The sequence below is a fragment of the Symsagittifera roscoffensis genome, chromosome 8 (assembly GCF_963678635.1).
Source record: "Symsagittifera roscoffensis chromosome 8, txSymRosc1.1, whole genome shotgun sequence".
NCBI lineage: Eukaryota > Metazoa > Xenacoelomorpha > Acoela > Convolutidae > Symsagittifera > Symsagittifera roscoffensis.
The window spans coordinates 35,957,230-35,971,016 of NC_087069.1; the positions used below are offsets into that span (position 1 = coordinate 35,957,230).

Sequence of the window (13,787 nt, forward strand, 5' to 3'; positions counted from 1 at the left end):
GTGATCCTGTTCTGTCAAATTGTAGTGTTCTCCCTTTTCGTGGCTTTTCTGTGGTGTGCGTCTTCGGGCGTGTTGTTGAAATATAGTTCTAGAGTTCTTGCTTCATTTACCTCGCGCAGATGGTGTCGGACGCAGGCTCCCTGGGGATTTTCTTGGAATCTTCTTCTGCATGCTGATCTCAAGTCTGCGAGGTATTGTTGTTCTCCTCTGGATTCTAGGCGAGATCTGCCTTGTGGTCTGATGAGTGGGCTCAAGTGGTGGTCGGGGTGAGGGTTGTCTTTTTTGCAGAAAAGGTTGGTGCCTTCGGCCTCGGGCGACAAGCTCTAGCGAATAGATGTCGGCTTCTCTTCTGGTCTGTAGACTGGACTGCCCTTCGGAGCCCCTGTGATAGCACAGGCGGCGTCGTTGTTCGTGACTTCGAGATTCTTTTTAGCTGAGTCGCCTAAGAAGTGGTAGTACACTCCAGAACCGTATATGCCGCCTGGGCGCACGTAGGCCTTGTACAGGTGGCGGAGGTCGGCTGAGAAGAGGCCCCATTTCTTGCCGCTGAGAGACCGCAGGATGTTGTTGCGGCTAGACATGCGCTTCTTGGTGAGCCTGCCATGTTCTGTGAAGGCGACCTCGGGGTCCAAACTGATCCCCAGGGTGACCGGGTGCTCTGTGTAACCGACCGCGACGCCGTCGGTGTGCAGAGGAAGTCTGGCTTTCCCTGCTGTTTCCCTTGGATCTAGGGAGAAGAACATGGCTTCAATTTTCCCTGCGTCCATGTTGATCTTCATGTAGTGGCTTCAGTCCCACTTGCCGATGCATTCAAGGACGGGTTGCAAATTTGCGGCAGCTTCTTCAGGGGTGTCGGCTTGGGAGAGTGTCGTCAGGCGGTCGAATCCCTGAAGGGAGAGGGGCGTCCGCACCCGCCACGCCCAAACCGCCCCTGTAGTCAATTAATTTTTGTTGGAAAGTTTGATTAGCCTTTAGTTTTATTAGCCCCCGGTTGATGCAAAATGCTGGCCATGCAAATTTCAATTATAAAATAAAAATACTTGTCACACAATTCCAATATATTCCATCGAAGGAAAAAGGTATAAAAAAAGCATGAAATTAATTTTTTCGTTAATGGAATTGTAAGGCTCAATTTTTCCAACAATGTAATTAAATCACTTGCGATTATTCCATAGATGTAATTGAACAACAAGCATTTGTCCCATTGTCAGAAAACTTTTTTGTTTTGCTCTGAAACACAACACAAAAAATTTTCTCAGATAATAAAACTAATCAAATTCGCCGATCAAACTACATGTTGAGGTATGCCACATAAGTTAAACTATTCAATGCCACACATTACTGCAGGAGAAAAAACTGTTGTTTATATAGCCAAGAGACCTCTATTTCAAAAAAACCAGTGGTTTAAAATCGTGGCCTCTTTTTGGATAGTTGTACGTTGGATTTTATTACGTACAAGCATAAATGAACATTTCTGACATCACAGAAATTTTTCACTGCCATTTTTGGTTCTTCTGTGGAAATGTTTGTTAATTCGTAGAACTAGTTTGGCAACTAAAACGAAAACTTAAATTCCTTTCCTTCAATTTTGAAACTTGGAATGTGAAAACGTTTATCAAACGCTTCTCTAAAATCAAAACTGTACGATAAGCACTTTTCCCATGACAATAAATTTTTGCACAAACAAACTTAAGAAACAATGACAATAAACTTATTCGAAGCTGCCGAAAAACAAATTCAAAGGATTTTGAATTTTTTTTAGTCCGGAAAAATGCTTGTTATACAATTTTCATAAATGTAATTAGCATGATTGTCATTTTTTTCATAGACTCCGTTAATGGAAATGTATGGCAAGCAATTTTGGGTCTTATGCGTTAAACGGCCCAAAATTAGGAAAATAGTCAAAAATTTTATTTCAAATTGAAAACACGTAATCAACATACAATTACTGTCTGTCTGTTTGAAACTCTGAGTATCAATCGAAATGGTTGACCTAGTTGCTCGAATTTGATTGTGAGTTAGAACCGAAGTGGTTAACTCATAGAGTAATTTCGGATAGGGTACACCGTCTGCTCGTCACGCTATCTTATTTTCGGCCGGATAGATTCGTGCAACTTCTTAGTCTAATACCGATCCTAATCTTACTCTGATACTTTCTAGTCTCAGGGTGTTTAACTAGTCTCTGCTAGGCTCAATAGATCTAGGGTATACTGGTTTATTGCGGCTGCTGAAGTTCTCTTGGAGAGACAACTAATTTCTAAGTTAAATTCAAATCTCTCTGGTGCTGAAAGTACAAGTAATTTCAGCACTTACAAATAAGTGGGTTGTTAGTTAGATGGATTATGATTGGTTAATATTAAATACTTTACAGTGGTAAAATATCCAATTTATCCAATCATAAAATATACAGTGCTGATTAAAATTATCCGGACAAAACGAACAAAACTTGAATTTTCAAACGCGTTTTTCTCAAATTGGGTTAAAATTAGACAAAAAATGAAGAGAACAAAAGTTGCTTCGAATTTCACCAGAATCAATATGATGCCTTTTTTCCCGAAATTCTCAACTAAAATTTTACCACAAAAATGGGTCATTTTGGCTTTTTTCAATTAATCAAGAGTTACGCTGAAACTACTTTGTTAATTGATAAGATTATTATATCATTAGAAACCTCTTACGCATCTCAACAAAGTTTAAGAAGGAATAAATCTCCAAAAACCAGTACAAGAGAAAAAATTTTCACTTGATAATCAATAAATGTGATTTTTACTATATAAAACCCAGAATCTCTGTTTAAAAATAAATTTTAAACAATTTGCGCAATTTTTTGGAGATTTAACCCTGCTTAAACTTTGTTGGACTGCGTAAGAGGCTTTTAATGATATAATATTCTTATCAATTAACAAATTAGTTTCAGCGTAATTCTTGATTAATTGAAAAAAGCCAAAATGACCCATTTTTGTGGTAAAATTTTGGTTGAAAATTTCGGAGGAAAAATGGCATCATATTAATTCTAGTGAAGTTCTAAGCAACTTTTGTTCTCTTCATTTTTTGTCTAATCTTAACCCAATTTGAGAAAAACGCGTTTGAAAATTCAAGTTTTGTTCGTTTAGTCCGGATAATTTAAATCAGCACTGTAGTTTAGATCAGGTTCCAATTGGCTAATATTAGCCAATCAGGATAAGTTTCAGTTTTACTTTTCATTTTGCTTCAATTTTAATTTTTGGACCGTTTAAAGAATAAGACCCGCAGTTTTTTGTATCGAATTCAACCAGCATGCGTCAGCATAGTCAGCATTTTTCATGTCATAAAGGAATATTTTGACGCTAAATGTTTTTTTCTGAATCTCTGCTTGTTGCAGATAGAGATTTTGCGATATTTTAATCACCTCACTAGCTTGTGTCGAAAAATCTAGAGAGAAAATCAGAGCGGCAAATATTGCTTAAAAGAGGAATGTTTCCAACTCTGATGCTCTCTTATATTTTTGGCTGAACAAATATCTGCAAAGCTGGTTTCGGCTGGTTGACCTTTGATTTGCTTTGACCCATTCGCATCCGCGTAAGCTCAGCTGATGTTTATATTAAGCTTTCTATCAGACTTAAGGCTTTAATCTTAGACAACGTCATCTTTGACCTATAGTCATTGTAAATAGTTTCGAAGTTTTGTTACATTCTGATTCACAAGTGATGCGAAGCTTCGTTTCGCATCTGTGAGAAACAAATCAGAATTACAGCGTCATGTTTTCTGGTTTCTTTCTAGTTTCCTTTCTACATTTTCCCAAACAAAGTTGATATGCTTGACTGTTTTTTTAGGAAAAAATAATAATTTAAGCAACATCAACTAACGTCGGGGTGAATAAATTGAAAAAAATGAGCAATGTTCCAGGAGGTTCGTGGCACCGTGCATCAGTAAACCACACCCCGTGTTCCAGATGTATGTCCATGATGGACTCTGAGACTGGCAGGACACTGGGGTTCGACTACACCGATAGTTACTCAGACAAGACAAGGGCATACGACTACGACTACACTTCTGGTGGTGAGGCGATTTAATTTTTTTTATTTAGAAGTCACATTGAGACATTTTTGCAGTAGCCTTAATTTATCCAATTTTCGGAAGGGCGAGATACTGGAACCTCAGAATAATCATTGTCAAATCTCAGCGTCACATTTTTCCACGTATCAAAACTGCTATTTTATGAGACCATGATAAATAATTTTATTATTTGACTTAAAAAACCTTATTAGGATTATTTAGTTTTTATAGGATTTTCTTAATTATTATAAGTGGATGTTAAAGTACGACTTAACTCTAAATAGCAACGTTCATAAAAACTAGCAAGGAAAGCCGGTTACTGTGCAACTAGCATAGAGAATTTTGCGACTATAGTCTTAGAACAAAAGTTCAATCAAAGTAGTGTCGTTTTTTTTCTAAGTGGTGTGATAAAAAAAAATCTGGATAAAAAATAGAACTTAGTCATTTCCGACGGCCATAGTCATGTAGGTCCATTGGAAAACAGTTTTTATAAAAAAACTAACAAATAAAAATGAAAAACAAAAATCGTAAAAATTTTTTTTAAAGTTTTTTTTTCAAAATTTTTCCTAAAGTTTTCAAGTTTTTGAAGTTTTTGGCTCCATTATGGCGCTAAAACTAACGTGTTTCGGCTAAAACAATTTTTCACGGCTTTAAATCCCCTACATTGGCTCCTGCTAATGACAATTATTTTCTTGATTTATTTTCTGAATCATTTGCAGGTACTGGAGGAAACAGTCGAGACAATTTCTACCACGTGGCCACTATGCTGTCCCACAAGAACATCCCCGGATTCGCCCTCTCCTACATTGAGAAGTCAGACGAGAAGAGACCATTCGCGTTCGCCACAGTTGATGCTGGAAAAGAGTTCTTCGCCATTCCCAACCGGGGATCTCAGTAAGTATACTTTTAGAGAAAAAACCTGCTATTCAAAACTAAAGGCAATTCAAAGTACAAGTATGATGATTGGTACCCAGGAACAGTAAAAAGTATGAAAGGTGGATTTCGTAATCCTTGTGAAAAACTCAAATGCAAGTAAACAAATGCGAATCAGCTTTTCGACGATTTTACAGAGCCTAAAAAATTTCCTTCAGGGCAACTCATTCAAATTCAAGCAACTCAACTAATATACGTGTACCCAATTCAAAAAAAGGCTCTTTTCATCCCCCCCCCCCCCCACTTCGTATGAGCATCACTTCTGCGGTGTATTGAGCGGTTTTAGAATGTTAATTATGAAGACCAAATATGTTTGTCATGGCCTAACTGGTTCTAACATTATTCAGTCGGCGGGAACAGAAGTTTTACTTATGAAAAATAGCAGGTGAGGGGAAAAGGAAAAAGAGCCTAAAAAGGTTTGCATATTAAATTGAGTGATAAGAAAACTGGATGAAAATCAGCCCTTGCGCTCTTCAATTGAGAGTCATAAAATTTGGAAGCTTTTAGGTCAAAATTTGGAAGCTTTTAGCTGCAGACTGTTTTGTTGCTCTTGAAGGGCACTGCTTTTGATGATTTGAGGAGAAATTGTTGCTAGACCCAATTTTAGGTTTTCGCATTATTTTTAATTAAATTTACAAAAGATCAATTATTCGCGGTTTTATTCCATAATGTGGCATCCGTAAGTTAATTCCAAAAGTTGAGATCTAGTGTACATTATCTCAAAGTCCAAGAAACTCAGTCGTTCTACCAAAAACAAAACTGATTTTTATTCAGACACTTTTCATTCCTGGTGGACGGGGATGTTTTGGTGGACTTCGGGAGTGTCTCATCTCTTTCTCTCTCGTGGGACAGGGGTCACTGCTGGTACAACTACTCCCTACCCCCCATTCCCTCTTCAGAGAGGGTGATGATCATCACTAATTCAGGTGAGAGGCACATTCGTACTTATACGACCCACTTATACGACTTATACGTAATGATTCGTACTTTCGAAACAGTGTCTCGTACTGCAGCAGTTGCTACTAAGGTAATATCTCCTTTCAGGTATTGAATGTCTGATAAGAGATATTATCTTAGTAGAAACTACTACAGTACGAGAAACTGTTTCCTTCTAAAAGTTTTCTACTATGAGACAAATCCTAATATGAGTTGAAAATCCTTCTAGTTTCTTCACAATTGTTTTTCAATACTGAAAAAAACAATTAGGTATCTGAGATCAAACTTTTGGAAGCAACCGAGCGACAAACTAGAAATGGATTCAATGCAGGTGATGAATAAGTTGAAAGAACAATTCATTGAAAGAACAATCTGAACAAATTTAAACCTTCAGCGTTCAAAACCACCTTTTGGCTTAAACTTGCTAAAATAAAATGCTTTTTCATGTTTTGTGCCAATTTGTTGACAGTATCGGTGACCTTGAGCATGTAATTGGAAGAAAAAATGTTGCGTCTTAAACTGATGGTCGGATCTAATTTAAACTTACCACCACTTTCAAGAAAAAGGGGGCTAATAATAAGTAGACTAAGTTAATTGAATTTTCCACCAATCAGAATGCAGTAAAATCTGAATTATCAATAGAACACTCTAAAGCTTTTTTACTGCTTTTATTTGAAGGCGTGTCAGTTTGTCATTAGATACAATAGGGAGGGAAGAGGGGGGGGGGGGGGGGGTTGTTAAGTAGATCCCTCATGGGCACCTAATGACTGCCTACTGCCTGTTTCAGCTGACCCCGAGCACTCGTCGGTGGAGTTGCTGGTGTTCGAGGGGGTCAATGACTTCATCACTCTCGGCTTGGAGACCTGGAAGACACTGGTAGGACAACCAAATAAAACCCCAGTCATTTTCATCCTAACTTTTTCATTTACAAAAATCAGAGCGTTTAGAAATTTGGGACGAGAAGAAACGAATTTTCTTTTGAAGCTTAATTGATTTAACTTGCTCAGCTAGTTTTGGGTCAGAAAAGAACCATTTCTGTTTCTAATAAGGGGGTCAAATTTTTTTCTTTAATGCTCATTGGCATTCATCAATCAGTAAGATCGATATAGAATTTGCAAAAAATGAGAAAAACCTCGAACTCAGTTCATGGTTCAGTGGATTTTCCTCCTAAGCATAGTTTATGTATATCACGATAAGTTGTTGAGTGATAATATTGTTATAAATTATGAGACTTAACTGCCTGGAAACTGTTTATTGTTTATAAAATTTCCGCGGGTGCATAAGAACAAGATTCTTCGTATGTTAGGGCAAAAACAAATTTTGATGAACTAAAAACTTTAAACTTTCATTATCATAGAGAAATTCTTCATAAAAAATCAAAAATAACCCAATACTATGGCCAAATTTTATTGCAGGTCGGATTAATTCCATAAACTTTTAGAAAAATCTGAATGTGTGTCTATACTTCTATTACGGAAGTAAATCATTTTTGTTTAATTTTCTTTTTTTTTTCTGATTTAACCTATAAAAAGTTTCAAGTTTATAAAAGCTGTTCGAAAAATTACTTCCGTATAATTTTTAAAATTTCCCAATAAATCTTCTATTTGTGAAATATCGCTTCATTTTTTTAATGTAAAAACGGGTAAAACCAATTTTTGATTTTTTTTTAATTATGCATATAAAATTTTCCAGATTGTAGTTACTATAAATGGTTTTTCAATAAAAGTTTCCAAAATTAAGATTTGAATTTTTTAGCAAGTCATCTAAGTGTACAATGTTAGCGGATCGAAATCATTTTGGGGACATTAAAAGATTAAAGGCAGATATATGTTGATGAAAAGCCTTGAAATAAGCATTCTATAACTAACTCTGCACAAGTTAGTGGTTACGATGTTTTCCTTTCTGCGGCGGTGGAGATTTTCTGCGGCAGTGGAGATTTTTTCTCGGCCTATTAAAACTTTTATTAAATGAAGAATTAAAATAATTTTTCTATGAAAAGTTCCTTCTTACTATTTTCACTAGGCAATAATAGAATTCACTAAATCGCTGTTTTCTCATAAGGAAAAGTACCTCTTATATAAGTTTTAGGGCTAATTTTGTTGGAAATTGGAAAATTCTCAAAAAAAAAGTTCCAAAATAGCGACTTTCGGTTAACACGAACTCACTCATATGTACACAAACAGTTCATTCAATCACGGTTGCTCTTACAATGCGTTGGTTTCTAGAAATCCTACAGGACAAAACACCCAATTTTTCGTATGGTAAGTTTGTCATAGGCAGATTTCAGAAATACCTGTTCAACGCTAAATTTAACTCTTTTCGACTAATATTGTCATGCTTATGTTTTCTTACTATACTAATTGCTTTAGCATTACTTTATGGTTGCCACGTAAAACTCATGATTCCTACTTTTCCTACTCTAGTACCAGAACGTGAGTTTATTGGACGTGAGTCGTTGAAAGCTCAAATGATCAATTTGAAAAAATCTAACAAACTATTGGAATTGTAAGTGCAAAGAGCAAAAAGATTGTCTTAAATGTGTCTGAAAATATTTTTCAGGAAAAAATGTTAATTTTTTTCACACTCAAATTTTTTTTTGTTTTGAATTGTGATTTTTTATCATTTTTTTAAAGTTAACCAAAATTCCTTATCTAAAAAAAATTTTAATTTCAAGAAAAAAAATAAATTACTTCTAGTTTCGAAAACCAATTTTTATTTCCTTGAAATTGAATGAAAAAAATGTAGAATATCCTGTAAATTAAATTAAACCACAAAAAAGCGCCAACAAATTTTTTGATTTCAAAGACTTTTCTGATTTAATTTTTCTTCACTTTTTTTGAGTTTGTTCACACTTTTCCTATAAACTGTTGGCTATGTTTTCGATTGCTGTCACTATTTTAACTAAAGTTTTTGAGTTCCTGCAATTTGTACATTGAAGCAGTTGAACAAAAGCTGCGATATAAAGAAGCGAAACAGCATGAAAAACAACATCAATAAACTTTACACGTTTGTCTCAAATGAAGTATAATTTGATTGAAATTACCGAGAAACACAATTGCCATTGTCGTTTCAGTGTGTAACCAAATTCTTAAACAGTACTGAAGCAGACAAAGTCAGATCAGACAACTTTTGAAGCGGAAAAAAATTCCTCAAAACTATCGGCAATTTTTTTTACATCAAAATAAGGTATTTCGAGACAACTAAGCCCAATTAAGTCAACTTTTAAGCTGAAAAACTTTTAAGCTGAAAAACTCCAGAGTGAAAAAAACGAAGACGCACAAAACCAACGGTGTTTTTTTTTCTACAAATTACATGAAAAAAAAACAAAATTGATTACATAATCCAAGAAAAAAAAAGCAAATAACGATAATCAGACAGCTTGTAGTTTTATATTGAAGTTTTTCGTTCAAAAAGTTTCAAAATTTTGAAGAAGAAAAAGGAAATGATAAAACCAGATACTTACGTTGTCACATGCATGGGCGATGTTTTTAGGCAAATAATGCAGAAAATTTCAAGAAAATTGAATTCATTATTCAAGTCTCACGTGCAAAATTGGTTACAAAATCTCTTTAAGAAGAAACAGTTAGTAAATCCGCTTTGCGGATCGCTTAGTTGCACACAAATTGAACATGTTTTTACTGTTTAAGAAACTATATATTTTATAGATTTTTTTCATGCATTCCACGATTCTTTATGATTTATTTCGTAATTGTAATAATGACATGGGGCTGCGATGTGCCACAATGACACCAATACTTTTTAGCCAGAATCCACACACCACCCACCTGAACTCACCCCCTCCCACTCCCACTGAACCCACTCCCCTCCCACTGAACCCCCTGAACTCTAAAACTTCAAGCTTACAATGTAAAAGCTAAATCGCTATCATCTTCTGCTCTAGTTCGTTCATAATATAAGTTTCCTTCCAAATTTTAGCAAAGCGACCCATTCTCATTTCCAGGGGTTAGTCTAGAGAATACGCCACTTTCCGATGTTAATATTGCGGTTTTCTATGCAGTTTTGGAGTCAAAACGCCCAAATGTCAACTTAAAGTCACCCAGGGATCAACCGGGATCAAACTTCCATATATGGGTACAAAACTCTATGAGGGACCTAACTACCAAGTTCCATCCAAATCCCATTAATACTGCACAAGTTTTCCCATTCCTAAGATCCATTATCATTTTCTCCCGAAAAAGGCTATTAACACTGGAAGGAGTCGTCGGAGGTTTTTCACTCACAAGTGGTATTTTTCGGGTTTCGTATCTTATGTCGGTTGCCGCAATGAAATATTTATGCCACCCTTCAATATTTCGCGTTAATTACCTATTTCCGGTCTAAGGGGATGTTTTTTCAAGTGCTAATAGCTTCTGATCCACCCTATGGAAATAGTTCAAAATGTAACACAAGATGTATCTTGCCACTACTTATCAACCCTCCGAGTTTCAGCTCCCTGCGTTCATTGGAGGCCGAGACACGATTTCCGGAAGTTAGGGGTGGGTTTGTTTACTTAAGGCATAAAACCGGAAGCGGGGGTCCTAGGGTTGTGGGGTTCCAAACTTAAGCTTCTCTCAACTAGGCCTACAACATCCTAAAACTTGAGCCCAATACCGCCGCTAGTTTCCGAGTTCCGATAAGGCGATTTACACTTCCGGGGACCGTTATCACTTGCCCCCAAGGGTCTGAGGGGTCCTGTTTTTTGTATGCCTGGGTCAAATCATCTCTAATCTCGCTCCTCTTAATGTCATAACATTAGCTTCCTGAGTTCTATATTTCGGTAGGTTTCGCCGATTTGTAAAACTTTACTTTCTGGCATAGAAGGGACGATATCTTCGAAAGTTGATCTATTTCGAACTCGACCCTTTGTTTACTGTACTACTCAACTTCATGACTAACGGATCTTACTTTCAGGTCACTATAGTATGTAATACAGTAAAATCACAAATTCTACAAACATAAGAAAGTAACAAAAATATCAAAGTTAGGCAGAAAAAAATTAAATTGAATAACAAGTAACCAACGTAACCAATTTTAGTTTAAAACGTAGAAAAACTTTTTTATGCGTTGAATTTCGTATCTCAGTAAAGTGGAAAAAAAATTATTATAATTTATTTTCTTTGTTAGTGTCCTCAAAAGTGAAAAAAAAATCGATGTTTATGGATGAAAAAAGGATTTTGTTGCCTCAAAAAATAGTATTATTATAATTCAATTTTAATTGATAATAATCAATTTGTTTTCACTTTTGTGGATACTTACAAGGAAACTCAGTTATAATTGATTTTTGTTTTTGGCGGGTACTTTATCCAATGCGTGTACTTATTGTCGCCATAGGTTACAGACATGTTTATGGGTGTTTTGATAATTTCATATATCATATAATCGTATAATCGTATCAAATTCAATAAACATATAATCGTATCGAAGCAGCCCGAAGCAAACATGCTTTCAGACCTGAAAAAAATGTTTTTTTTTCTAAGCAGATCCCAATTAGGAGATTCCAGATTCGCAGTTACATAATCAATATGGAGACACTTGCAAAGGAAGTTTCCACTTGCAGTTCAGATGACGTGCACACAGAAGAGGAGAAAGCGTGTGTGTTAGGAGAGCAGATGTCCTACAGACGGCCGAAGGAGGGCGCCCAGACATGCAAATTGCACAGTTCAGATGAGGGACACACACATGTGAGTTTCAAGTTTGAGCAAGTCGAAAAGTAGTTTTTAAGTTGGAAAAAAAATTCTAAAAATTTCGGTATAACCCAGGATCTGCAAAACGATAATCATGTTCGTATGATGGGTATTAAGTTAGTTTCAAACAAAAAAAAAACAATTTTGTCTGGATAATCTTTTGAGTCGACGCATTGTGGCCGAAAATTGCATATTTATTCCTAATCTTAAGAGAAAAATCACAAAATTAACATATAAACGTTCACTTTTTTGATATGCAGGGTTAATCTAAATTGGTGCAAAAAAAATGAGTGAAACAATTCGAAATAAGGAAGAAGTTCATTTTAAAATAGACCCCACTACTAAATACACCAAATAGAGATTTCGCTTTGGATTACAAAAATTGTTAAGTTTTTTTAATCCAAATCGTTAAATTTACATTGTTGTGCATTGGGAGGGGAGCGATGGTCCGAGATATAGTTCAAAAATTTTAGAAAATGTAAAAAAGGCGTTTCATTTACCATTTGTTTCAATATTAAATTTAATTTTTTTGCAGGAAGCTTGTGAGTGCACAGATGAAGATTTCGAATGCGACTTTGGCTTCGAGCGAGAAGAAAAAGAAAACTCCGATTCCTCCGACGACGCGGAAACTTTATCCTGCAAACCTCTTCACATGTCGGAAATGAACACGACTTCCATCTGTTTTCACAAGCTGTATCTCGAACATCAGAAGTTTTTCAATACAACGGGGTACAGAAAAATCGCTTCTGATAATTGCAAGGGGGGCAGAGAGAAGTACTTCAACGATCTGAAAACTTACCCATTTGAAATTCTATGCACTAAAGAAGATTATTATGTCGCAGGTCAAGACAAGTTGGTTCAGAAAGCACAAGGAAGCTCAAATATCGGAATCGTGCTCGGAATTCTGATGTTTATTGTATTTATATTATGTACTGGATTATTTGTTGTTTATCTTGTCAAGGTGAAAAAGTATAGAATCAAATTGCCTTCCGTTTCAATGCCGAATTTCCGGTCCTTTGCATCTGATTTTGGATTCAATAAATTCCAAAACGAAGTTTAACTCGATTAAAGTTAAGATTTAGTACTATTAGTTGATGTGTTTATTAACTTGATTTAGCTTCAATGTGTATTTTGTTGTAATTAAATGGATATAATTTAAATTTCAAAATCAATTTTTCGTTGCAGTTTATGTCAAGGAAAAACTTCCAACAGATTGAAATACAATTCTTCCGTTTGTTTCTTTTAGAAGTTTTAACAAATAATTTGCTTCTCCAGAAAACTTAGTTTAGCATTTCGAAATGAGCATTTTTTGCATAAAAATCGCTCGAAATTATAAGTGAAATGGGTCAACAATTGTGGACACCATTTATAGATATATGAAAAAGCTAACAAAACATTTTTGGTTAAGCACATTGTGCTTAGATCCGCATTGCCCGCATAGAACTCACAAAAGCACGCACTTTAACGCCTAATTTTTTGTTCCGACTTTCGATACGAAAGTAACGGAATATTTGTGCTCGGGGTGGGTTTTTTTTTTCTTCAGACAAATTTCGACTTTTTAACTGGCCATTTTTCAAGGAATTGTTTTATATCAGTCAAAAAGTATTGTTGTCCTGAGCTCAAATTTGAAAAGATATTTCACCTGTGATGATTTTTCGTAAAGTTACGGGGGTTTAAAGATTGCCATTTTAGCCAATTTGGGACAAATAACGCGCGATATATTTCGCGCTATTAACGTGTAAGCGGAGATTTAATCCGTCTTAGAAATCGTTTCAAATTGGCTGACAGAAGCTTATTTGCCATGACTGATTTTATGGCAAAGAACGAAGTTTACAAGGAATGAAGTTTTTCCTTTTGTACTTAATATGGCGTGTGGAGGGATGATTTTTATGAAAAAATTCAAATTTTAGAATTTTTTTTTTCATTTTATTTAATTTCATTTAATTTTGTAATGTTATTACTGCTCCATAGACTTTAAAAGGCAGTCGCAACATTCAGGGCTTCGCCCTGATACGAGCAGTCTTGTTTTGTTTTGGATTCCATCGTAATTATTACTTGATAACATATCGGATCTTTTCGCATATCATCACAAATCTTGCGTTTTCAAACAAAATTGTCATTTTGCGCCATCCCGCACCGAGCGCCCAAGGATTCTAATCAAATGTAATGGATTCCCGAGACAAAAATATTCCATTATAA

General features: G+C 35.5%; 1 protein-coding gene across 2 annotated transcripts in view; it reads left to right on the plus strand.

Annotated features, from left to right (window-relative positions):
- The window catches only part of LOC134853017 (sortilin-like), a 36,185-nt gene extending 23,454 nt beyond the window's left edge, over window positions 1–12,731 (plus strand). The window contains exons 9-14 of one of the 2 annotated variants that reach the window (XM_063868930.1): window positions 3,886–4,038; window positions 4,755–4,929; window positions 5,743–5,894; window positions 6,692–6,780; window positions 11,382–11,585; window positions 12,124–12,731. In XM_063868930.1, coding sequence (XP_063725000.1) covers window positions 3,886–4,038; window positions 4,755–4,929; window positions 5,743–5,894; window positions 6,692–6,780; window positions 11,382–11,585; window positions 12,124–12,648 — 1,298 coding nt within the window. In that variant the 3' untranslated portion in view covers window positions 12,649–12,731. The remainder of the gene's footprint in view (window positions 1–3,885; window positions 4,039–4,754; window positions 4,930–5,742; window positions 5,895–6,691; window positions 6,781–11,381; window positions 11,586–12,123) is intronic. The other variant, XM_063868931.1, reaches the window with a different exon arrangement.
- Window positions 12,732–13,787: the final 1,056 nt, after the last annotated feature.